General features: G+C 41.5%; 1 protein-coding gene across 2 annotated transcripts in view; it reads right to left on the bottom strand.

Annotated features, from left to right (window-relative positions):
- The window catches only part of LOC125971063 (cGMP-inhibited 3',5'-cyclic phosphodiesterase 3A), a 46,241-nt gene that overhangs the window by 3,150 nt on the left and 16,623 nt on the right, over window positions 1-26,468 (bottom strand). The window contains exons 2-13 of one of the 2 annotated variants that reach the window (XM_049723937.2): window positions 14,658-14,708; window positions 9,237-9,497; window positions 7,687-7,844; window positions 4,049-4,122; window positions 3,729-3,877; window positions 3,488-3,625; window positions 2,752-2,863; window positions 2,446-2,559; window positions 1,475-1,674; window positions 1,158-1,361; window positions 371-532; window positions 38-293 (exon numbers count right to left, since the gene is read on the bottom strand). In XM_049723937.2, coding sequence (XP_049579894.1) covers window positions 38-293; window positions 371-532; window positions 1,158-1,361; window positions 1,475-1,674; window positions 2,446-2,559; window positions 2,752-2,863; window positions 3,488-3,625; window positions 3,729-3,877; window positions 4,049-4,122; window positions 7,687-7,844; window positions 9,237-9,497; window positions 14,658-14,708 — 1,879 coding nt within the window. Of the gene's footprint in view, window positions 1-37; window positions 294-370; window positions 533-1,157; window positions 1,362-1,474; window positions 1,675-2,445; window positions 2,560-2,751; window positions 2,864-3,487; window positions 3,626-3,728; window positions 3,881-4,048; window positions 4,123-7,686; window positions 7,845-9,236; window positions 9,498-14,657; window positions 14,709-26,468 lie in introns of both variants that reach the window. The other variant, XM_049723936.2, reaches the window with a different exon arrangement.

Here is a 26,468-nt window from a genome sequence, read left to right as displayed (position 1 = left end):
ACGATCACATGGATTGATAATATACACTTTGTCTTACGTGATGACTCTGAGCTGGTGGACGTGTCTTCCTCCGCCGTGTCCTCCTCATCCTCCTCGTTCTCTGTGCTTTCAGGCTCCTCAGCATCCATCTTGCGTTCCACCCAACGTCCCGGCATGAGGCAGGCCGAGTCGTAGGAATTGCACAAGGGTCCCACGATGTGTGTGATGAATGACTCCTGGAGTTTGGCCAACTGCGGTGCGGCTCGGTCCATGAAAGGGCTGACTGGGAGACCCAGATTGGACTCTTCATCACCCTACACGCGGCATGACCTTCATTAGCACAAGGTTACGGCCAGAAATGCGAAGCAGTGATGAAGGAGAGGTGGCCAACCTGTTCATAGAACTCATTGACAATCCCCTCTGTCCACTGTAGATGCAGGTCCTTACACTTTAGTGGCCCGTTGATGTCTGCCAACTTTATGCACATCTGGCAAACCAGCAACCTGTCATTCTCATTGGACCAATCAATGCCTGAAGATGGATCATCCCCTACCTAGAGAATCAATCGAACAATAGATCAAATTAAACATTGTTTTCACGTTTTAGCTTTTACCCCCAAAATACATAATTAATCCACAGGTGTCAAACTCAAGGCTCAGGGGCCAGATATGGCCTGCCACATCATTTTATGTGGCTGGCAAAGATAAATTGTACATCGACTTAATGTGTCAATATTAAAATTGCAAATTGTCTTCACTTTTAAAAGTAGAAATATTGTTAGCAAATTTTGTTACCAGTCTTCTTTTTAAAATATTTGAACAGCCTTTGATTTCAAAACTTCATCAATTTGTTGTGTGGCCTATACTGTATCTGATATGAGGCATTCAAATATTTTCTATGCAGGTCAATGTCAGTCATAATGGCCTCCTGAAGGAAACTATGACTAGTTTGACAACCCTGTCTTAAGCTCTTCCTCTATGGAACATAGTGATTTGCATGTTCCCCCCATGGTTTGTGCGACTTTTCTCTATTCCAGCTTCCTGCCACATTCCGAAAACATGCATATCAGCTTCTAAACTACCCATCAGTGTGAATAAATGTATGCCTGTAAGTGCCCTGTGATGTACTGGGTGGGTTATCCAAATCATTATATCTAAAAACATCCAAATCACAAATACCTTTGCATTAAATTCTGCGAGAAAATCAAAGTGCTTCTTCAAATCTGTAGCCAATATGGCCTCAATGACCAGGAAACGGAATCGCTTGAACTCCCTGTGGTCCAAGTTGAGGAGGAAGTTATACTCCGGTCGGGACAACAAGAGGTTCCAGGCCGAGGCAGCGTGGTGGTTTTCCAGAACCGAACGATCATTGTAGAGCACCGCCTGCACAGACCCAAAAGACATTTAGTACAGTTGCAAACATTTGTTTGTCTCTTAGCTCAGCTTCAGGAACTTTGTCCAACCATCCATGTTGATGATTTCAATTTGAACTTCACCTGTGGGGCGCTGGTAGCCACCAGGAAGGCGTTGGTCCGCCCGGGGTGGTCATAGTCGTGCATGGCGGCAGCCACGTAGAGAGCCATAAGCTCCAGAGCTGGTATGAGGCCGGACAAGCAGCCATAACCGTCCTCTGACACAGTGTACGTCTTTGACATCAGGAAGCCCATATGACTGTGAGTTATTCCACTATCGGAGTCTGGCCACAAGGGAAGCAGACAATGGGAGTAAGGTGAACAACAACAGGCTGCCACACAAACACACACATATTGTGCTTGAAGGGTGCAAAATTTTAAAAACACACATCTAAGCGTTCAAATGCACACAGAGACTTTTTGGAAGCCTCAAATCCTCTTGTGCATGGATCAAAGAGAAGCCTTTAGTCAGGCATACAAATGAGGGGATGAAAATATGCTTGTGAGGAAATTCTAATCTGCCTGTAATTTCATGCTCTTCAGAACTTCAAATAGTTTTGCAATGTGAATGGAAGCACTTTTTCTCAAAACCATTAATGAGTCAGACACTAGGTAGGAAAAAAAACACAAAATAACAATATACAGGACTGTCTCAGAAAATTAGAATATTGTGACAAAGTTCTTTATTTTCTGTAATGCATTTAAAAAAACAAAAATTAAATTAATAAAAGGCTTGCAATATTTCAGCTGATTTGTAATGGATCCAGAATGTATGACATTTTTGTTTTTTTAATTGCATTACAGAAAATAAAAGAACTTTATCACAATATTATTTTTTTCTGAGACAGTCCTGTATATTTAAGTGCTTCTTGAGCTAGTAGCAAATTCATCACATGAGTAATGTGAACAGACCCCTTTTAGAACATCAGTTTATCAGATTAATCAATGAACTTGATTTGAAAAAAATCAGAGGGAGGACATCTTGAGAACAAGAACTATAAATCGTGATTCCAAAGGACAACAAATGAACTTGACAACATGTGCGCTGGACCCACCTGAGTCACTAGCAGAGCTGTGGTCAGCCATGAGGCTGGGCAGACCCGGAACCGGCTGTGTGGTGAGGTACCAGACTGCATGGAGCACATCCGTGGCATGCACTCGATTGTGATCTGAATCAGGGAACAGCGGAGTCAGTTTATCACCACTAGAAGGCAGCGTTGAGCTAATTATCTCATTTTATAAAGCCTCAGTTAAACCCAATTAAATAAAACAAACAATAAAATTTTCCTCTCGTGGATGATTTGGTATTAAGTCTAGGCAAAGGTCCTGAATGTAAGCGGACAGGATTTGTACAAGCTTACATGGTATGTTTCTGTAACCATTCTCAAGGGCATGGAAGTAGTTCATGAATTCTTGGATGGGAATCTTGAAGGTCTGAAACAATCCAGTGTCCTCAAAAAGCCTGTATGAGACCTGAGAGGGGAAAAACAGAACATAATGGCACCACCATTCATCCAATTTCGTTACTGCTTGTCCTCATCGGGTCACTGGTGAGCTGGAGTTTATCCCAGCTGACTCAAGGCAAGAAGCAGGATACACTGCAGAGAGACAACCAAATATTCACACCTATTGACGGTTTTAGAAATGTAACAGTCTGGGTTTTAGAATGGGGGTGGGAGGGTGGTTCACACTTGCGGAGGGGGGCTAAAAAGTTTCCAAACGTTTCCCAAAGTCAAATTCAAGCACTTTCATTGGCAAAATAATCGAGTTTATCACAACATGAAAAAGTTCAATTACTGCCAGTTTAAATGACATGTAATGCAATTCTACATCTTAGATGAAAATTATCCAGCCAAATACAAGTTAAGATTACTCTTATCTGAAATCTAAAATAAGTATTTTGAAGCAGATTCTACTGACTGAATTGTGAATGGACTGATGGTTAGCGCCTCATGGTTGGAATTGTAGCGCCCTATATCCAGTGTCGAGTTAGCCCGTTCTCCCTCGTGCTTGCGTGGCTTTTCATCGGGTTCTCGTGCTTCCTTTCACATTTCTAAAACACGCGTCAGGTTTAGTGAAGACTACTGACTTCCTCACCTGACTGAGGATCCGTCCACATTTTCCATTTGTCTTCTCCATCAAGCTGAAGATGGGAAAGTTCCAATTGTTTAGCTGATTCATCATCGGCTCTAAATCTTCCATTAATAGCGGCTCCGGGGCCAGGATAGGTTTGTCCTGTATGATGAAAAGGGAGAGTTTTTTCATTATAGAAACATCATGCTGGCTCCTCATGTCCCTGAGGGCCATTTAAAGGGTCTTTATGGTCTTTGTGTCTTACCTCAGGAGGTATTAGCGGGTGGAGGATGACATTCTGGGAGGAGTTTTTTCCTTCTTCTGTGTCCTCCTCTGTGTGTGCTACATCACTGCTGTCACTATGGTTGGCTTCGTGGGTGCTGTCATAGTCTGACGATGCAACCACTTGATCCTCTGCTGTTGAAAGAGGCAATAATAAGTCAGTGAATGTTCATTGTTAGAATTTTTTCTTTTTTTCTTGGACCTTCTTGAAGTTATAGCGATTGTAAAATAAATACATTTTGTCTTACGCTGAGATTGCAAGCATTGTGCATCAGATTTGAATAAAAAGTGAAACCTGCGTACCTGAACGTGGTACTCGGTCTCCCCTGTCTATCGAGCCCTCTCCGTGGCTCAGCTTGATGTATGGTCTTCCACAACTGTAGACAAGAGGGATTTGATGTTGAACTATTTTTGGGGAAAAATATATATGCAGTGCATGTTGTCGACACAGTGCTTGGAGGAACCAATTAAAATCCAACTAAAGCCTCCGAACAAGCTGAGCACATTCCACTGAAATGCACTGGGGGGGAGGCAGACCGAGAATAGTACATAAATGTGTTTGCTTGTACTTTGTAAAAAAAAAAAAAAAAAAAATGCGTACAGGCCTTTCCTGTCAGCAGCTGCGCTGAAATATTGGGATGGATTCCATTCAATGTATCTGTCTTGGATGTCAAAGCACTTGGAAGATGTTGACAGTAAAAACTTAATGACGGATCCCTTTAAGTATTTTTTTTTCCCGCCATTGCTTGAACAAACACTGCAGCTGTTTCGACAGACAAAAAAAGATTAGTGAATATAATGGATGACCACACAAATAAATTAGAAATGACAGGCAGCATTCTCTCATCTTGGTGCTGCTCGGAATGACACAAATAATTATGAGGCTGTTCTTGATTCTGACGTAAATCACCACGGGGAGCCTCTCAATCAGTTCTCGTGTTTCCCCCATTGTAGTTATTGTCAGGATGCGGGGTGTTTCCAATTAAACTATATTTCCTCAAAAGTTGGAGAAATTACTTGAAGCACAAAAGAATGCGGTGGAGAAATTGTTTGGTGCCCATGGACCCTAGACTAACGGTTCCGAGGCCCCAACAAAGAGTCGTGTTGTGTCTGCGGGGCCAGTTCGGAGCGTTGCACGTAATGTCTCGCAGGTGTGGAATATAAAATAGTTTGATAGTTTGGCGGGCGAACAGCTAGTGCATTATTGTCAGGGGAAGGGTATGCGCAAGGCAGGCTTGGCTTGTAAAAGCTTTGACTTTTAATGAAAGTTGAAAAACTGGCAGCCATGCTTCCTATTCTGCTAATGCAGCAGAATAAACTCAGCGAGTGACATTGAGGCCTCGGCGCAGAATGAAAATAAGAAAGGTGGACGTGTTCGGTTTACATGCGGTCAGATATTAGGTGACTTTGCTTCCATCATAAGAACGTCCTGAGTCTGCACAGGATCCGTATAGTAGCTTGTGTCTATGAATCGACACACAGCTTCATGATTATAAAGTCACAAGGAGTCAATTAATTTTCTCAAACTGCTTTTCCACAGGTGCAGCTCAGAAAATCCAGAAAATCAATTCCAAAACCATTCACACCAACAAATCGATGTCAGTCTTCCATTAACTTAGGCATGTTTTTGGAATGTGGGAGGTGCCCAGAAAAAACTACAAGTGAAAAAAAAAAAAAAAAGTTACTAACTGGCAGGTAAAAGACAATTTTAATGATAAATTGTCTTTCAATGCTGTTTAATATTTTTGGAACATTTCAGCTGGCTTCTGCTCGCTCTCTTCACTCTTTGCTGGATATTTTTTTTGTCTAACCAATCACAACACACTGACAAACTGTTCCTTCTGCTTCCAGTAATCTATTCACTCGTTGAGCCAGATGACGCGAAGGAGCTTTGACGGTGATGCTATTGCTAATTCTAACTCTAAAGAGTGAATCTAAAACTATGGGAATATTGAGCGGGCAAGAAAATAGGCCTAAATGATTAAGATAGTAAAGATGAGATGATAAATCAGAGTAGCCATGTGTTTATTTTTCTTCCCACAATGGCTCAATTAATTTATAGTCCTGATCACCGGTGCCGAGCATCAAATGGTCCAGATTACTTCATCTCATTAACATAATCGAATTGAGAAAGTGAAATGAGTTGAAGAAAAAGAAAACATTAAAGTTCAATCTGAAGTTTAAAACTGCAAGTTTCTTTTTACAGCTGCTCAAATGAAATAAATAAGACGAGAGTAAAAGTAAACCCAGTCCAATCCTGTGTTTGTTTTCCACAAAATGCACTCGTGACGGTGTATCCAATGTGTGTAAATGTAATAATTGTAGGGTTCTGGTGACAGAGGAGAGGCCCTGGTGTTTGTTTATACTCACACCACCTTAAGTGGTCATAGCTGGAGCCTGCCTGCTACAGTTGAGCTGAGCAGAGCAGTTAAAGTGGGCCCCTGTGTACAAGAGCGGCTCAGTGTGCTTACATTTACACAATGTGCTCATGTAACGCACGGTTATTGTGTAAATACACGCGCCAAGCAAGCCGTCGACAGACTTATTAGCCCTTCCGCATGTCCTAAACTGACTCCATACATAAAGACATTAAAATGATCTAAGAAGAATACAAATCAATTTCTTAAATTTGAGTGGAAAATGTCATCGGAACTGTTGAAAATGAACTGTACTCCAATTTCCCCGACTGATGTCAACAAGCGACATAAGTCTCTAGCATGAAAGTACTTTTTCCGAAGAAGGACTATAAAAAGCACTGCTTTTCATCAGATTTATTTCAATCAGATTATGGCCAACTGTGAGAATCATTTAAGAGGCTATATTTATGTGCATGTGGAAATTCACTGCCCCCAGCAGTCTTCTTGAAATGTGATGTTGACATTACCATTTATTTCTTGTTTTGAATTGCGGAAATGTTGCGCTATGAAAATAACTACAATAATAATTTTTAATATTAACATTTCCAAAGTAAAGTTCACCAAGGCTTGAAGCAATTGCAAAATGATTGGCTGCTGGAGTATTGTTTGCATATTCAAAGAAGAATATTTTAAACTCTACACTATGTCCCGTAGATCACATTTAAAGCACATACACACACACCTACACAGCTGGGATACTTGGAAATGACTTTTGACTGTGCAATACTTGTAAAGTGATTCAAAACACGCTCAGCTGTCCTGGATTCATCCAAACATAATAGCACGATCACCACAAACACACTTTAAAGAATGCCATTTCTGGACTGATCACAACAAAGAAGATTTATATTTATGGCCGTAACTTGCAAGAAAAGTGGCAGACACAAGCAGGCCAGCCGTCTTGACTTGTTTTGCATTTCTTTCCAAACAAAATGAAGTAGTCAAAAAGTCTTTGAAGTGCAAACCACACCACATCGATTAATAGCCTCAACATGATTGCATCTAAGCTAGCTTCCAAAGCTTATACAAAGCCAGCACAGCAAACCACACATTATACACACGACAGTCGCTGGGGCCCATTCATGGACTCGGCTCTCGTGCTAGTATCTTCAGCGCTAATGTGCCGAGAGTTTATATGCGTGTCTTAGTTATTCGGGTTAATGCCTTTTGCCTGTGGGCCTTCTTTCCATTCTGGCTCCGGCTGCACACACACACACACACACACACACACACACACACACACACACACACACACACACACACACACACACAACTGTGCCATGACTGTGCAGTCACGCCGATGCGTTTGGCAAAACTACAGCCACACCACTGGGACTAAACCTAATAACTTTGACGTAATGTCAGAACGTAAAAACCATTATGAGAGGTCTTGCTTTGCAGTTTCGTACAACTATGTGGACAAGGTATGATCTAATGAAGCATGTGATTCTGGAACTAGAACGAGCAAAGGGATGGCTAAAAGCCGGGCTCGGTGGATACGTGAGACGTGTAGCGGTCAACTACCTGCACATAAGTGTTTCGTGGTAGGGTTTGATGCTGGCGCTGCGGTCCCTCCGCACAGGCCCTGGCTCAATTGTGGGCAGGCCTGTGGCGGAGGTGGTGGTGGTCCACGTGGAGGAGATCTTCCTCAGAAGACCCGGATGGAGACTCCGCCTCAGACGCTGCATGCAGAGAGGAAGGTAAACATGCTTAAAAGGTCAAGAAGAAATCAAACTGACATTGTTTTAAAAAGCGCTTGAATGCTTTCTTTGGTGAAATGTATGAACATTTTTTTACACTGTACTGTTTGCCCATGTGTGATGCTTCCATCTGCTCCATGCCACGCAGCAGCTTGGCAAAGAAGCACAAAACATGGCAACGTCTCTCCCTCGCTCGCTTGCGCAGTCTGATGACCCAATAAATATTGGCTTGCAATCATGAATGAGCCCATTCAAAGCAAAGTGTCTCAAACAAACACTTTTCTGCTGCCCCTTTGCTCAACGGCACTGTCATTAGCATTTACATTAAATCACTGACATCAAACTCAAGGCCCGGGGGCAAGATACGGCCCGCCACATTATTTTATGTGGCCCGCAACGTCAAATTGTGCGTTAAATTCATTACAATTACAAATTATCTTCACATTAAAAATAGAGACATTGCTAGCAATTTTTATTCCATATTTTTGTAAGATATTTGAACAGTGTGAACGCAAGTGGTCACACCAGCCAACTTTAACATCATCTGCAATTGGAAGTCTTCCAGTACATGCTGTAGGCTGCAGAGAAATCATGGACAAAGATGGATCCTGTGTTTGAAACAGAAATGTCAAAGCAGTACGTCTGCTTGGCTTTATTGTAAATTAAAAAGAAAGTGTTTGAAAAGCCAACATCCTGCTATTACTCAGAAGCAAATGATAACAGACTTTTTTTTTCCATTGCTAAATAACTTCCCTCCTGTGATTCTCCTCCAACACAGATCTGGATGGACATTGTCTTTCTGGGGAATCCTAATAAGTGCGGACCCATTGGTCACTCCTACAAGGCCAGACAATGTGATTAGTTTTATCGAAGGACCGCCAGGATGGGCGTTGCCTTCAAAAACATACCAAAAGATATCAACAACACACTTTTTAACCTTTTTGAGAGGTGCATACGTCACGTTGCCCTTCTTTCTTAAACACACACAACACACACACACAACACACACACACAGTATGACTTTTGCACATCTGTCATGTTGACACAGCTGTGGCTATGAAAGGGAGAAGCGAGCTCCAAGCAGTAGACGCGCTCTATTTTTCTTCACTCAACTCTATGAAAACATACTCCTTCATTTGATGCTAAAAGGTCTGAGAGGCAGCAGCAGCCATTAGCGGGAAGACGGGCTCAAAGATTAACATGTGTGTGGAGCGATTTGTGCCCTTTAAATCATTTGGGCCGTAATACGGCGGACCGCAGTTCCATCTAAGGGTAATTGCACATACTTCCCAAAGACAACTGTACATTTGAATGTTTGGACCCAAGTCTCTCAGTGTGATTTGCACCACATGTCGCCCCCACGAATTTCCTTACCTTATGGATGGACGTCTTCTCACCCTTCTCGGGTCCCTCCTCGGAGTCGGAGCAGACGTAGGCGTCCGAGGGGTTAAGAAGGGGGGCGGGGCGGGGCCGATGCAAGGGCTGGAAGGTGAGCTGGGTGGTGAGCAGGCTGCTGACAGCTCGCAGTGAGGTGCAGGTGTTGGAGGGCAGAGAGGGGTCAGCCAGGAGGTCTGTGATCAGCCCATGTGCTTCTCCCATCACTGCAATGTCCACCATGATGCTGGTACCTGATGACTAGAATGGAGAAATGAAGTGAAAAAATATTCAGACTGCTCGAATTGTGACAAAGGAGGTTTGGGCAGCACAGGAAATACGAACAGTAGTCTGGCTGGACTTTATACCAAACAGAATCCGTCTGAGGCGTGTCCAGCCAACCACATCTGTGCGATGTCGCTTAATGAATGAGCTCATTAGCAACATCCAAGCCAAACAACATGGCTTCATCTCTTTTCGAGTCATCTGGTAACTTTCACATCTTCCCGAGCCGGGTCCAGTCTTAATTAACCGTTGGTGAATAGCTCCACCAGACTTCTCATTTTGCATAGACAATGTTATCAGATTTTTCTCGCCCCCTTAATGTCCCATTCCCTTTTACACCAGCTGCTAGACAACCCTAAAAAAAAAAATACTGTATGTTTATGCTGGCTTCAATATCCTGGCGCTGGCTTGAACACAACACGCGTGTGTCTGAGTACTCACCATTCAGCCTCAACATGTGGGAACATTTCACGTTATTTTCCTTCCTCATATCTGATAGGTCGGAGTACATATGAATGTTCCCTCCTAGTCTGCAGTAGTTGCAGCTTTGGGTTTGTCCAGTACAAAAAGCCATGTTTGTCAATGAGGTTATTCTTAATCCGCAACTTCTGCATCACCTCTTCTGTATTAAATGCTGTCCACTCTAAATGTAAACAAGTGTCTCTTGGGCTGCATAACATCTGGTCGGGAAAAATAAAAACAATGACCCCCTAGCGGGTCTCATATCTTCACACACTCTTGCACGCACAGAGACCATCTGGATCATCAACAAATAAATAAAGCGGAACCTTCCCATTAAGCGGTACAATTTGCAGGTCAAGCAAAATGAAAAATATGCCTCAAATGACACAAATTCCACTATCGTATAAAATGTCAGCAAATTTTCCAAGATTCAACGTATCTATTTTTCGTCTATGGCTTGCGTACAAAATTTTCATTGTACTTAAATATTGTATGAGTGTACAGGTCCAAATAAGGATTGCGTGGCTGTACGCTACTGAGTTCCTTTCTATAATAAATAAAACATGACTTTATATACAGCATATTGCTTGGATGAACTCTCAAACTGGACCTCAGTTTCTATAAATGTGCTGTTGGGTTTGAATTTTTTTTAGTGCCAGTGCCATAAAAGATTTAAATCTGAGATTTTCTGAGCTTTGGGACGCTGTGTAGATAAACATATAGAATAAAATATGTATTTATAAACACGGCATCGCAAAACACAAGTAGAACTGTCTCGCTCTGACCATGGGTATAAAAATTAATCAGCTAAGTTAAAGTCACAATTTTTTTTTTAAACCCTCCTGCTCGTTTCTTCGATAAGAAATATACATAATAAAAGTAAGTAGACACAAAACTATACAAAACACAGCATAATAAATAGCATGTAGTAGCTGAAAGCTTCAAGCTGCCAGCCTGCTACAACCGCCATTTGTTTAGATAATTCTAACGTTCTCATACAGTTAGTGAAATCTGGGTCAAATTCTTTCAAAAAAAAAAAAAAGAAAACATTTGAAAGATGTGTCTTTTTTTTTATTTTCTGCCCAAACAACACTATTGTTTTATTTTTACTGGATATCCTGTATATCAACTTAATGTTTGTGTTTAACGTTTCTGAACAGGTTATGAACCGCATGTGACTGACTGCTGTTTTCTAGAAAAACACTTTCTCAATGCAAAATATTTGGATTGATATGATGAAGCAGTGGACAGAAAAATACTCTTCAAGTGTGATCGAGTCGAACGCTATGTAGTTCACAAATAGAGTGTGATGTATTTTAAATGAAGTTTTCAAAAGTAGAATAAACCATTATCATTTTAACTGCTTTGTGCTACATCAAGATTTGCAACTTTGACTGATGTTAGCTGCCAAAAAGCTTGTGATAATTCTCCTAACCTGGATGCCTGTGCCAGAACTGAAATAAATGATGAATGCGCAAGGTTTTGTTAACATGTAACATTTAAACCACGGACAAGTACCAATAAACACTTTTTTTATGATCAGCTAACAGCCAAGTCAAACATGAGCCGAGGCGTGAACATTCTGTTGTGACACGGATGAGCGATGACGGCCTGCGCAGTGAAGCATTTTTCACTGGCCGTGTGAACTCGCTGTGGAAAAGCGTGTAAGTAGGCGTACGGCGGAGCAACGCCCGGCCGACGGCCCGTCCGCGCACGAGAGCCAGGGCTGGTCAAAACAAATCAGCAGTCGCTTCTGAAGTCTTGTTTGTGTGCACTTGGCTTTTGCTCACTCGTGTCGGCACAGTCACATCTTGTGCACGCAACCGAAAAAAGTATTTTTTTCCCCTAATCTTTGATGTTAATTTTATCAAGTTTGTAAAAAAGAATAAAATAAAAATATCAGGGATTGAAGTAAACTTTCCTTGATGATTTTCTTAATGGAATCCACAAAAAGGTCACATATTTGCGATCTGGTGCTCATTTGGCTGCATCATCTATACAGGCCATCCATGCAGTTTGCAGTAAACGGAAAGCGACGTGTGAGATTTGTTGAAATTGTGCAATAGTGAGAAAATAATGCGTCCCGCGAGGGAACTAAACGCTGGGACAAATGGCCTCAAGGGCCTGCTGGAAAGAAAGTGAAGTGTTTGATCTTCTAAGTAAACACATTCAAATCCTATAAGAAAATATTAGTCCTCACAAGGACGAGGCTACGCACGCGACGTCAATGTCTGCTTTCTTGTAATCTTGCGGACAATGTCAAAATGCTGACGTGGTATGTTTATTTTTCGTTTTGTATTTCCCCTTTGACGGCCAATCCATATAATGGCCCTGAACGGATTATCTGAAGCGCTCACCACTTAGAATAACAAAGCAGTGATACACGTAGTGTGAATCATAGCACAAAGATCCCTCCGGATTCTCCTCGTTCCCAGCCAGGCTCGTCGAGCCAAAACTACACCCAGCACTCAGCTTCCAACTTCCCAAACAAGCCCCGAGCCCAAATCCCTTTACGAGCTCTTTAGAAGCAAGCAAATTGCTCAGACTGAACCCGGTTCCGCCGCCGCAGCCTAGCCGCAACATGTTGTTATTGCATGTTTTATTCAAACAAAGGACATGTAAGGGGTTGTGGGGCAATCAAATAAAAATCAATATCATATAAAGGAGGTCACAGTTGTTTTAATTGAGGCGTCTTTTTCATGTGGTACATTTTAGTGGCTGGGCACTATGATGTCCCCTACGAGTCTAAGTGTGGCCATTCTCATTAATATTGTGCTTGTTGAATATGAATTAATCAGAAAAATGCACCTGTTTGCATCCACTTGAGGGGGGGCTGCCATTTTGCCACTTAGCGTCGACTGAAAATGACATAATGAATAATCACAGCTCACCTGTTTTCTGATTTTGCTTGTGTGATTCTGCTCATTTGCAATTTTTTTTTTTCCTGCAAATCGCTACTATTGGTCCATTCCCACTTTTGTAGTTTTTGCTCAATATCAACTAATTCAAAATGGTTAAAATAGTTTAAAAAAAAAAGAAATTGATCACTTCATTTCTTTGTTGCAGAAAGACCTTTAAATATTAATAGCAGCTAAATACACAGAGTTAGTCGCCATATTGTTTTAGTTGTGGCACTGCTAATGTCTAAAGACCTTCAAAAAACTAATTTATTAAAATGATTTGGGACAGATGATTTTTTTTTTAAGCCTATAACATTTGTGATGTATGCGTTTCATTATGTGGTACAAGATGGTCTGTAGCTTGGCTATCAATGCAGCAGGCATTTCATAATATAAGTGGACTCTAAACGTTACAAGAGTCTTTCATTTTTGTTTTTTTTATAGAATGATTTAATAAGAAGGGACATGAAGTGATTTTTTGGGCTGTGTTTTGATTGCCTGCAATCTATTACAATATAGACCTTTTTCCATACGTACTGTAATTTTAATGTAAATTCCACAGCTAACATCCATGAAAGCGTTGGCTCGCGAGGGAAAATAATAGATGCGGTTTGGAAAGTGAGTCCGCTAATGTGCCGCGTGCTGGCGAATACGTCGCGATGCAAATCAATCAAGCTCGCGTGCGAGCAGCTCAAGAGGTGGCTGTGTGATGCAAGCATCTGACGAGGTGTCACGCTTGCACTGTGAAAGCCAAGCAGCCTCCGTTGGAAGAGAGCAGAGCCAAGGGACAACAGCCTGCACATGGAGATGCTTGCCAGAAAAAAAAAAACTCTCACACATCTTGTCACTCGATTGACAGACACCAGCTTTGCAAAATCACCAATCATTGAAGAGGACACATCACTCAAACATGGCCAGAGGGAGAGATCATACTGTCTCACAGTTAGAGTCTAAGCAGGAAATTAGACACACATTGATTGATTACAAGTCATGGCAGAGTTATGATCGCACATCATTAAAGAATAATTAATGCCCCCTTCCCACAACAACTTTGCAGGATTTATTGGCGCTATCTAATCTCACGCTGTCGTCACCTCTATTCATTTTAGCCTATCCTGCTGATAGCGGGTGCCACACGTGTACACACACGCGCGGCAAAGTGCCGTACCAACGTCCAACGGTGCCCTGTGGCTCAATGGCGGCTCGATACAATGATGATGCCCAAATATTAGGCATGTGTGTTTTTGTCCTCTAAAAGCATGTGTCTCATTGACCTTTAATGTCCCCAAAGTGACCAAATCATTCAACTCGGTCCTTCAAGCCAGCACAATACAAGAGGGAGTTCAAAAGGGCATCACCTTAAAAGTTTAAGGATGAGTACCAATAACAGGTATTGGGCCGATCAAGGTATCGAGTACCACAAAGGGTGCCGATACCAGTGGCTGGTGCCCCATTGTGTTCATTCCACTATCAGGGAGTAATGGGAGAAAAAAATAGGAAGTCATCAGCTCAAGTCTACGTTTATCCTGTTGAATGTTGTACTGACATGTGACCTATGACATTATGTTTCAAAATGAAACTTGGATTTGGGTGTATACTTGACTTATTTTCGGCGATGAAGATCATCTTCGGTGACTTCATTCAGTAATTTTACACATGACAAATGTTTGAAGCATTCGTGTGTGTGTGTGTGTGTCACTCGTGTGCGTGCGTGCGTGCGTGCGTGCGTGCGTGCGTGCGTGTGTGTGTGTGTGCGTGGCGTCGGCCAACACACCTGCGATCCTCGGGAGCCTCTTTTGTGTTCCCAGTCTGAGCGGGCGAGTATCTGCAAAACAACAAAGAAGTAAACGATTGAGAAAAATTAAAAAATTGTAAAGTACAAACAGCAGCGGCATTTATAAACATATTGCATTTTTTTTGGGGGGGGCGGTTCTCTGAGAATGTCAATTAAAATGGAGCTTCATCATCTGACAAGGTGTTGTTTGATAGCGATTACATCATAGTGCACATTTGTGAAAATTTTGAGAAACCGTGCAATTGATAATGAGTTTGCCTCCACCCCTTCCCCTCTTCCCACTGAGCACAGGCATCTAATGCAATTTCACAGTCAGGTTTGGTTTACTTTCGTTCGTACTGGCTGCCTGAAGGTCTGGTGGAGGCGGAGGATCTGATTACCAGCCAATGTGTCCCCCTCAGGCCTTACCCCCCTTTTTTTTTTTCACTTTCTCCAGAGTCATGCATGATAGCAATGACGCGTACTCTGGAAATTCGGGACAGCCAAGTCACGACTAAAGACTCGTTGAATGTATCTCAGCTCTCCAGTCCATAGAGGCCTTGACAAAGCTGACATGTCACTTTGACAAATCATTGTGCCACACTCACCAAAGGCAAGCGTCTCTGTGTTGGCGCCAAACAGATAATTCAGGTGTAATTGAATGTGTCACTCAGGCTTATTGAGTTGTGTCATGCTGTGGGCTAAAAGAGAGGCTTGTACTGACACCAGTGTGATTCGTGTGGTCCTGTAATGCTGCTTGACTCCAAGCAAGACACAAACAGGATTGTTGTTCTTATTGGCTTGGATAAAAAAAAAAAAAAAAATCCAAAAATAAAATTAAAAAAAAAACACAACCAACAAGAATTTTTAACAGCCAGGAATCACTAGGCTCTTTTGCCTGCTGGACAAAAAAGAAGGACCAACAAAAAATGTGACAAAATACTACTTTCTTGTAAATAATAGTGTTTGGTGAATAAACAATACAGGAATGGCTTTTTGGAATGAGCACCGAGTTAAATAAATGCATTTAATTAAAAATGCCTTATGAATCAAATCTGTAAAACAATTTCAATACCTCCCCAAAGAAACTAAAGTAAAATGCTGTAGTGGAAATAAAATTAATATTATAACCTAATGAGTAAAATGATTTTGTGTTTTCCCTAGATGATTTTCAATAAACACTATATTAAATAAAAAGCTTGATTCAATTAGAATGAGAATTTGTCACTTGGCTCATCAAGTTGGATACTGAAGTTGGAGGTAGCGCTTCATCCACACAGTAAAAGGTTCATTTATTAAATTCACTGTAAACGGCCTCCAATTAACCGCTTCATTAAAGCTTTGACAACAGTCGAGGTATCCGGGAATGGCGAACCTGAGCAAGGTCTTATGATCATCTCCAAGTGTACACAAACAGTCTTATGTAAGGCCGCTTTTCATGTGTGTGACCTGAAACACAGCCTCGTGACACGCAAGGCTACATGACGGGCCAAAACCTTACCTCGAATCAAATCAGAGCTGGCTAGTAAATAAGAAAAGTACAAGGTAGATAGATGTGTGACCCAGAGACCTTCCAAAGACTGTGGTTTGGGTCTGAACACTAATACATATGGATGAAGTACACATCATACACACAAATAATACAGTGACTAATGGTTTGCTTTCAGGGCCTGAAATGTGAGCTGTAATCTCGATACAACATATACAATGAGCGAGGCAGATTTTTAACATTTCAATTATGTGTCTTCATTAGTATGTCTGGTTTTACTGTCTTTGGGGTATTGCTCTGTCTTTCTTCTTGACTTAAGTCATGTCTCATCCATCCTGGACTGGCTAGTTGCAGTTTTTGGGACAGCCTGAGTATGAACGGAAAATGCAAGCATGGGAAAAATATGTAAAGTCCACAAGGAAAGGCTAGACATTTGAACCCGAAAGTTCAAAACCACAAGGGAGACGTGCTAATTGTCAGGTCACTTGTCCTTCCTATTGTCAATTTTTAATTAATTTTTAACAAAAATAGTAGTAGCAATGATAAAGTGGAATTGAATGCCGCAAGTACACCAGTTCACCGGAAAGGTTATGAAATTCCTACGCGTGACTTCCTACTGCTTTTCCACTCCAGTCCTGCAGGTGTCGATAATGCACATTACAAAGGGACAATCAGCCACACATTGACACGACACAACACGCGATAAAAACGGGTAACACCCAACTGCCAGTATTTTGTCTAAAGAGGTAAAAGTGCAGATGAATGCACTTGAACCTCCAGGCAACAAAACTCAGTCTGCCAGAGAAGTAAAACTTCCAAAGAGATGTGTTATCGCTCTGAAACTCCAGAGTGCCAACACAAGAACGTCATGCCCTTTATTTCACCGGATAACTTCAGTGAGCTGCCCTCTCAGCATAAAGCACAGCCCATCCATGGCTTTTCATCATACACTGATTTATAATAGACTGCAACCAATCCCTTGGAAGAATAAATGATTGAAAAGGGAAGAAGACCCTTCAATCAAGATGCGAACACCAATGATGATTTAATGTACATGACTTAGAGGGGCAACAAAGTATGTACTTTAGTTGTTTGATAAGACTTTAATGTGTGGGTATTATTATATAAAAACAAATCACAGACTAGGCAAAGGAAGGATTTATTGGACTCTTTGTGATCCAGTTTTATGGTTTATAGCTAGCCAAATGGCAGATGACTGCAAGCTAAATTATTTCTAGCCGGCCATTAAGAAATTAAACCCAAGAAGGTCACTGAAATAATTTGAATGTGAAAACACAAATTTCCTGCAAATTAACACATGAAAAGCAACTCAACTCAATTACTTTAAAAAACAAACATGATGTGAATAGAAACTAAAACTTTTCAGCACAACCTTTGGAATGACAATTTGACACTCAGGTTTGAGGGACCTCTAGGCAATATTGAATTCTCTCGAGAATAAGCTGTTGTTTTGTTTTCACTCATTGCTGGGTGTTAACACATTTTGCTTCAGAATGCCTTGACAATTCTCGTGGCTGGTGATCGCATGTCTGTCAGTATTGACACGGTTAAAGTACTCAGCAAACCTTTGTCTTAATGAAGACACAAAGTACTTGTAAAGGGCATCGAACAATCGCCCTGGATGTTAAAAGCCAACGACAATGCATCCACCCACTCTTTGTCCTCACTTGGTAGACCTTGCAGATGCTTAATGAATTATTCCTACAGGAGCTTGAGACTTATCCTTCACTGCTTGTTTCTTTATGCATAATTATTTTAACCAACAGTAAACGACTGCTCCTTACAATTTGATCATTCAAAATAAAAATTGAAATAATGACACTTCCATCCACTGCGTGGAATGAAGGTGAAAGCTGACATCTGAACGAGACCCAACGAGCCCCTCCTGACCAAGTCTACTGCAAACACAGGCGAGTAAATAAGAGGTGCACTTAGCCTTAAACATGTGGTAGGAAAGCAAACAGGTGCTTAGAGAGGTAGATGAGGCAGACCGACACTGCACTGACCAGATAGAAACTTTTGTTTTTTTTCCTCTTCCAATCGGAGCGAAGTAGTTCCAATGGCAGCCATACCTTGACCGAGAATTGAGTCGACGCCCCATTATTTATGGGCTCGACTGTTCATAAGAATGCAAAAGTCTGCATACATCGTACCTCCCGACAGTTTTCATATTGCTACGATAACATATTACCAGATTTATTTATAGGGGTCACAACAAGGATAGGCGCCTTCAAAAAAATGTTTGACAGATTGAAAATAGTAGCAGGGAGATAAACTTGCAGACCTCCTCCCTGTTAGAGTGTTGGGGGGGCAGCAGAGTGGGTGTCAGCCTCTCCACCACCATGGCCCCGAGCCACAGCCCACAGCAAGCCTCCATCTCTGAGGTACCTAGCACAAACAAACTAGACAAAAATGTCGCTGTTTTCCTTGCTCTGGCCAATACCAACCTAAGAGCCACTTCCTACTGGGTGTCAAGTGTTGTGCTTTGGAGCTCCAGCCTCCATCGCCAGGTCCCACCGAGAGGTCTTGGAATGAGCCGAAAAGACTGTCATCAACTCGCTGCGGAGTCATTTTTTAAAAAGTGTCTTGAAAATGAGCCGGAAACGACCTCATCCCAAATATAGCTTAGTGCCAGATACAGTAGGCGCACGTGTTTCCTAATCACTCATTCACGGTCAGCGCTTCATTAGCCCTCGCTGTTCATCTCATCGCGTCCTACTTTGTTCTACATTGCAGCCTTTACACATTGATGTGTGTCTAGTCTGTGGCCTGAATTGACTGAGACTCCACTTGAGTATTCAGTGAGGACAATTAAAGGGAAAGGGAGAGGGGAACAGAGTGCTGAGTTTACATTTGGGTTAAATAAAATCAGCAGGCAGGATTTAGTAGCTTTAACTAAGGGATAGTGCGGAAACCTCTGCACTGTCCAATTAAATTCGAAGCGTTCTTTCTCACCAAGTCTATGAACTCAAATCATTCAACATACATCTATTTACTTAAGACTACACCTTGCTGACCTTCTATTCAACCCTGCCAACCTCGAGTAGACAAAACCCCTTCATTTTCCGACATTGTTCTTCTATCAGCACGCCGCGTCGGAGATGAGCTGGCGTCTGCGGCGCTCTTTGACATCTCTTGCTCCGCTACCAAAAACTAGGTCACATCCTGCAAAGTCTCTGACAATGAGATGAGCTTTTTGGATATTACAGCAGTTTAGTCATAAGTCATCCGAGCAAGAACACAAGAGCCCACTTTTCATGGGTGTCAGGCCCAAAGTAAATACATGACAGGTGTACAGTATTTTGAAAAATCTTGACTTACTGCAATTTGTCATTTGACTGTGAATAATTAAAAATAAACAAAATAAAAATAAGTTAAAAACATTTAAAAATTAAATTATAATTATTAATATATCTAAAACATTAATGTATAACTGTAGAAAACATAATATAACACAATGATTACATCATTATTTTGATTTATTATTTCAATTGCCGAGGCACTTGTCCTCATTAGAGTCCCTGCTGAATTTGGCAAGTGGCAAGTGGACCAGCCAATTGCAGGGCACATAAAAGCCATTCGCACTCACTTTCACACTTATGGATGATTAAATCTTCAATAAACCTGAAGTCATAAAAATACATTTTTGACGGTAAAAAAAAAGCATAAAAAAGTAATTATTTAATTAATTAATATAATTAATTAGATGTTAAAAAAAAAAAAAATGAATACGTCACATGGTGTCTGCTTGTACCATGTTAATATTGTGTGTACACCCTCCCACATCCACTCGTAGTCATTCACCGGGGAGGAGACTTTATAAATCTCTTTTCGTCCACCCGCTGATGGGAGAGTATGGAGAGCGAGAGTCATTGCAATTCAAGCTGGCTAATGTTTTACAGGTTTTAGCGAGGGGGGGCTAGTCATCACGGGTCATTTGCGTCATCACTGGAGGGAACTATTAAGGTGGGCTGCCAAAGCAGAGGGGCCGTGTGCAGGAAACAAGGAACACACTTGTGTCTATGCAAAGTTTAACACGCCGCAACCTCTCTTGGCATGTGCTGTGCGCTCACCGTGAACTTAATGGCCATTAAAATGCTCACATGCGCTAATATTATTCATGATGCGTTTTAAACTTTATGTGGACCACCTAATCTCCCCTTCACGCTTTCTTACTTGGATTCTGCTTATTGTTGACTAATGTGTGACTAATGAGCTTGATCATCCTTAGCTTACCCAGGGATGGGCTTAGCTTCAGTCGAGAGCAATTCTCACCACATGAGTCACTAAAGGCCACAGTGATGCTACATGACCAACACGGATCTGACAGTAAATCGTTAACCTTATTCTAAATTCTTGGATTAAAGATCCCAAAGATGGACGACTATTTCTCTGCAATATTACTGGGGGCACATGCTCATTTGCCTTGCTCACAACCTCAGATTGGCTCAAGGAATGAGGTTCTCGGCTCTATGCGTTTAGGGGATCTGGTGGGCTAAGACAGCCCCCCCTCAAAGGAGCATGCCAAAGCCATTAGAGTATAATGCTCCAGTCAGGATTACTGCTGGGGCCTTGCGAGGCGAAGGAGGGAACACAGCGTTCACTTGTTTGTTTGTTTTACAAGCCTCCGCTCTGTTCCGTTTGCAAGGTGCCAGTTTGCTTTGGGTGTTTTAAATCGCAATCGATTCAATGCAGGGGACAGAGTGTTTATGGCTGCTGATGACCAGTTCATGCTAGAGTCACAGGAAGAGCGTACAAAACACATTATGACGCTCAAGTGGATGTTGGCTCTGGACGTACATGGGTCATGCTAGAGAAAACTTTCCCCGTACTAAAAATGCATATCCAAATTTGAAAGCAATGTATATGCTACCAGATTAGCTTTGTGAATTTCAGCCAATCAGTAGCTTGAAAAAAGTTATATCCAGAAAAAGGCATGAAAATGACTACAATGGCACACAGAATAACTCTAACGATGCTTGTTTGACTCCACTTAGCTCCTGTAGGCTGATTCACTGCTCTACTCGTCTCTAATGCAAAAAGCCAGACACCAGAACAAAAACTGTCAAGCAGGAAGCATAATGCTTGGCAGTATTAACAAGGACAAATCATGGAAAAATAATAAGCATGAAAAAAAGTTGCTTCCTCACATTTACAAGCAAATTGTTTGTACTGACTTGCTCATCACAAAATGACTGCAAGAGGCATCTGTTTGTGTTTTTTCACTTGCCTTGGATCACTAAAATTGGTGAGATAAAGCGAGCTTTAGAAGTACTTAAATAAATGTGTGAGACTTCATAAAAGATCCCCAACATTTGTCTCGCATACATATGTGAAGCATCACATGAATCTAAATGTTAGGCAGATCCAGTTTTCTCAGTTTTGATGACTATGGAGTGTATTAAAGCGATTAGATTTGTGCAAGCCGTGCAAAGGGTTGGGTGCAGTTCCACTGTAAAATGTTTTTATGAAGCCATAAGTCTGACTGCTTTAGGCGACAATATTTATCTTGGACAGCCGCATCTACGTCAAGAGCAACTTAATGACCAGTTGAACAGCATGACGATTTGACCTTGAAATGGGAGCTTTGGAGTACAAGCGGGTGGTAATTTCAATAACATAAAGCTTTTTTTCCTTGTTCAAGGGAGTATTAAAGCACCACTTGGCAACCAAAAACGACGGAGTTGAGACGATGGCGGCAGAATGTGATCGTGCGATGCGGCCTGCGTCGCATTTATTATTTCATCTTTTATTCACACGTTTGACTCAGCAAGGTCTGTGCGCTGTCTACGGTCATCAGAGAGGACGGGACAAACACTCCATGCTTGAAGAACATTTACAATTCCATCGAGTTTCCCACAGGACTGCAGCAAAGACACAAGCCAATGACAGCCCACTAAAGTATGCTCTTTTAAATGACACCCTTTATAACTCACTGATAAAGTACGAAAGAATAAAGTACGAGTACCAACTAATCCCTGGCCTCTAATAAACCTGTGTACATGTAGAAGGACATAAATCTTTACTTCCTCTTTTTATATGAAGGTGGAAAAAGTTCCATTGGAGCATTAAGAGAGAGGCTAACATAAGGCCCGTGGGTAGGTTTCCACCATTAGCTTGTAAAGCGAAAGAGTTGTCCGTGACATTCCCAGAGGGCCTCAGTAGCAGGAATGCACGAATCTGCAAGAACCGTGAAGGTACAAAGACAGATTTTCCTGACCGACTGCGCAGGGCTTCTCAAAGGACATGCTGGCGTGACAATAGAGCTTGAAGCTGCTACTATAGGGGGGGAAAAAAAGCCAAACGCATGAGAAGCTTGATGTCCTCTGGGAAAATAAATGAGACACAGCCATGTTTTTTGAGCGCCGCCTCACAATGCCCAAAAGATACATACGTCAGTCATTCTTCCACTGATGTGGTTGTCGCTGGACTTTAAAAATATCTTTCAGACACTGCAGAGATAACAGTGTTGGTAACAGTTTGAATGATAACTAAATATTAAAATTGCCCCAAAGAAATATTCTCTGCACTCTTGACACTGTGGTCAGTCTCCACTGGACTAATCTCCATTTTTGATGTTTGAGCCATATCTGCTTATAGCCTCCAGTGACTAGAAGATATCCCACGATTTACACACTGTGCCAGCAAAGGCCATGATAGCCTAAAGGCCACATGCTTACACTCAGACTAAAAAAATAAATAAAAATACATATCTATCTATATATATCTATATGTATATATAGATATATATAGCGAGAGAGAGAGAGAGAGAGAGAGAGAGAGAGAGAGAGAGAGAGATGTATTTTATTTTTTAGTCTGAGTGTAAGCATATATATATATAGAGATATAGATATATAGATATATACACATACACACACACACACACACACACACACACACACGCACACACACACGCACACGCACACACACACACACACACACACACACACACACACACACACACACACACACACACACACACACACACACATAACTAGCTAGCTAATTGCATGTTGCAAATGGGCCTCATAAGCATTGATGCAGATGGCGGCACTCAATTTCTCAAATACTGTGGGAGGTCTGGGATGGGGACTCATCATAGGTGAGGAGTTAGCCAGTCTCCATTAGCATATCACTTTATTTATATAGCACATTTAAAACAACAAAGTTAAAAAGTTACCAAAGTGTTCGGTCTGACCACAAGCTGGACAAACATTGGTGACAACTTTTAAATCTGACATTTAAACATGGAAGGAATCCTTACAAAAATATACAAAGCACTTGTTATTCTTTTAACAACAACACGGAAGGCTACATGATTTTGGTCACAGCCACGAGTGCTACCACATACATGCATGCACAAAACCACGCTAGCAGTGTTTACCAAGCCATGTGACTGGAGATGCGATGCATGCGGTGACGTCAGTGTGCATTCCACGCATTCATCGGGCTCGGTTCTCACCGATAGCGTGTCGAAAGCTGCGGCGAGGTTGGAGTGGAGATCACGCGTTTGCTGGGCCTGTGTTACACTTACTGAACTTCTCCCAATCAAATAAATAAACAAGCTGTTTTGTCTTGGCCATCTGCATGCTCACGAAACCAAGAGCACAACTGTGAACCGCTATGTGTATTAAAGTACACAACATGAATAAATAATAGCACAGCTGATGTCAAGATGAAGGCCAGCAACTGTAAAAAAACAAAACAAAAAAATACCACACTCACATTCAAGCCATCACTGAATGGGAACAGAATGCATCAGCATCAGCTCAATGCGTGAGTCAAATCACAACAATATAGCTCAAATGTGACAAAGTCTCCGATATCCAAACCGAATGAATTAAAGGCTGGAATATTCAGACGTCACAATGGCTTCAATTGTGAACACAACAGTGGCAACAGAAGCCTTTGACATCACAATCCCAAGACAGCAAACACGATGCTCATGATGCAACTATTTCAAATTTGTTGTTCTCATAATTAGCCACTTAGATATGATGGCAGGGCTAAATCAAATGGGGCTGTGAGCTCATGTCCAGCTGAGAATCACATGTCCAAAAAAGGAGGTCTGCCGCCTGAAGCTGCAGTGACTTATCACGTATAAATTAGAGCAACTTTGATTGCACTTTTCGTAAAGCAAGCAAAAACAAATAACATGTTGCAACTCTGGTTAAATGACGCTCATCAGCTTGGATTGTTTACACAATTGTGTGTAAAAAAAAAAAAACAGGCCCAGTGGAAGAGTTAACTGGCGTAATGGGAAGTACTTCCATTAATTAGAATAGGGCTACCATAAACAGGAGTCATAAACAGCTTGATGGGGCTAAGTTGTGTGTGACATACAAGCGAGGAATGCTAAGAGCCATTATGGCTTCATACAGAATAATGTATTTGCTCTGCATGTATGCAAATGGAGATCAACTTTTTATATCCTCCTGAGACCCAGAGATTTTTTTTAACACCACACATATGTTAGGGATGGAAAATATATTACTACAGTAAAAAAATGTCAAAATAATGGCTCCATACAGTCCAATGCATTTGCATTTGCACTGCATGCATGCAAATGGAGATCAACTTTTTATATCCTCCGGAAACCCAGAGGACAAAAAAAAAGTTTTTGGAATTACTTTTCTTTACACCACATGGTTCTTAGGGGTGGAAGAAAAACATTATAACAGTAAAAAAAAAAAGGCAAAAAATGTGTTCATTTATTTTATACAATATGACATTTTGAGAGGACATTGGGACTTGGTTATAGCATATGTGAAGAGCCTAGGATGTCCTCTGTAAGGGCCAACAGGAAATAACACATATGGCTTCAGCGATACAGATAAAAAAAATCCAAAAACTTACATCCTCTACACTGGACAAAAATGAATTGCTGGGTCTCAGGAGGCTATCGCTGATCTCAAAGTTGCCGACACACCAATAATAAATAGCCAATGTTACAGTGAACAGGTTGGGGTGTGTGGGGGAGCTAACAAAGCATTTTGCACATAACAGTTCATTTCATCCATAACAAACCGGTCTTAATGGACAGCAAACAAGCTAGCAGCATTGAGTGCATCGCAAATGACTGCAGAAAAAAAAAATAGTTGCATGTTGCGTATCCTCTGTGCAATTGTGGGGTCACAGCTGATGACTTTGCCCTTTGCCAGGTTCGATCCATCTGCTGAGATGGCACTTTGGCTCAAAACTCTGTGTCTGTGTGGGGGTGGTGGGGTGGAGGTGCATTCAGCAGTGCCTGTGTTGGCAGAGCAGTCTGCCTGTGGCAATAAAGTCCTCAAATGCACCTCATTAGATTAGAGCTCCATACAGCTGCCAGTGTCAAAACTCCAGTCACATGGACCAGCACACTAATGTACTTTAGTGCGTGTGTGCGCGTGCATGTGTGTGTTTATGAGTAACAAAGGAAAGCCATGCCAGCAAGATTTTTTTTTTTTTTTGTGCGGTGGGCTACTGGTTAGCATGTTTGACTAGGGTGCAGCTATCAGGAGGTGATTGTAATGAATTTTGATCTATAATTTGCAATAAAAAAATGGATTTGACATGGGAATGTCACATTGTCTGAAGGTGAGTGTTTGGCCTCTTGCCCAAAGCAAGCTGAGTTAGGCTCCAAATCAAAACGTATCATTTTAAATACAAATATTTTGGGAAGGCCTTGAACACACCACAACTAGTCAGACTCTAGTTGATTAGACTGTGTTTATTAGTTCATTTCGTTAGTCGAGCGTCATTGAGCCAGTATTAACTTTTGCCCTTTTTAACATTGACTTTTTCATGAAAGCAAGGAAATGGGTGTTTCCTCCCTAAGCAATGACAGCAGACATAACACAGACGGATTATGTCCGTTTTATGTTCGTCCGTCAGTGTGTCACTGTGTCAAAGGGATTTGTCCAGGCTAGCCTGATTAATTCCACCATCACCACTGAACAGAATTAGAATCAGCATAAATCGAGAGTTGATGTCATTAGTTTTTTTTTTTAAATCTTGTGGAAATGTGAGTAATGTTGCAGTGATGCTTCGTCAAGCATATGTGGTACGCTTATTCTTTGTATTTTTCGTAAGTTTAGATACACTTTGGTGTCATGCCGCCACTTGCAGGCAGGTCAGTCTTGGAACTGCAATAAACATTTAGTTTGGGGGAGGAGACTCGGAAGTGCTACGTTACACGTTAGTTATTTTTACTACATTGTTTTTGTCTCCATAGGTTTACCTTTCTTTTTAATTAATTCCCTGTTTTTTTCTGTGCAGCCTGAAAGTTAAAAAAAAAAAAAGCTGTCGTTCCATCTTTGAAT

This window comes from Syngnathus scovelli, chromosome 6 (genome assembly GCF_024217435.2).
Source record: "Syngnathus scovelli strain Florida chromosome 6, RoL_Ssco_1.2, whole genome shotgun sequence".
NCBI classification, from domain to species: Eukaryota; Metazoa; Chordata; class Actinopteri; order Syngnathiformes; family Syngnathidae; genus Syngnathus; species Syngnathus scovelli.
The sequence above is the reverse complement of the archived record's forward strand: the minus strand, read 5'-3'. Positions and strand labels throughout refer to the sequence as shown.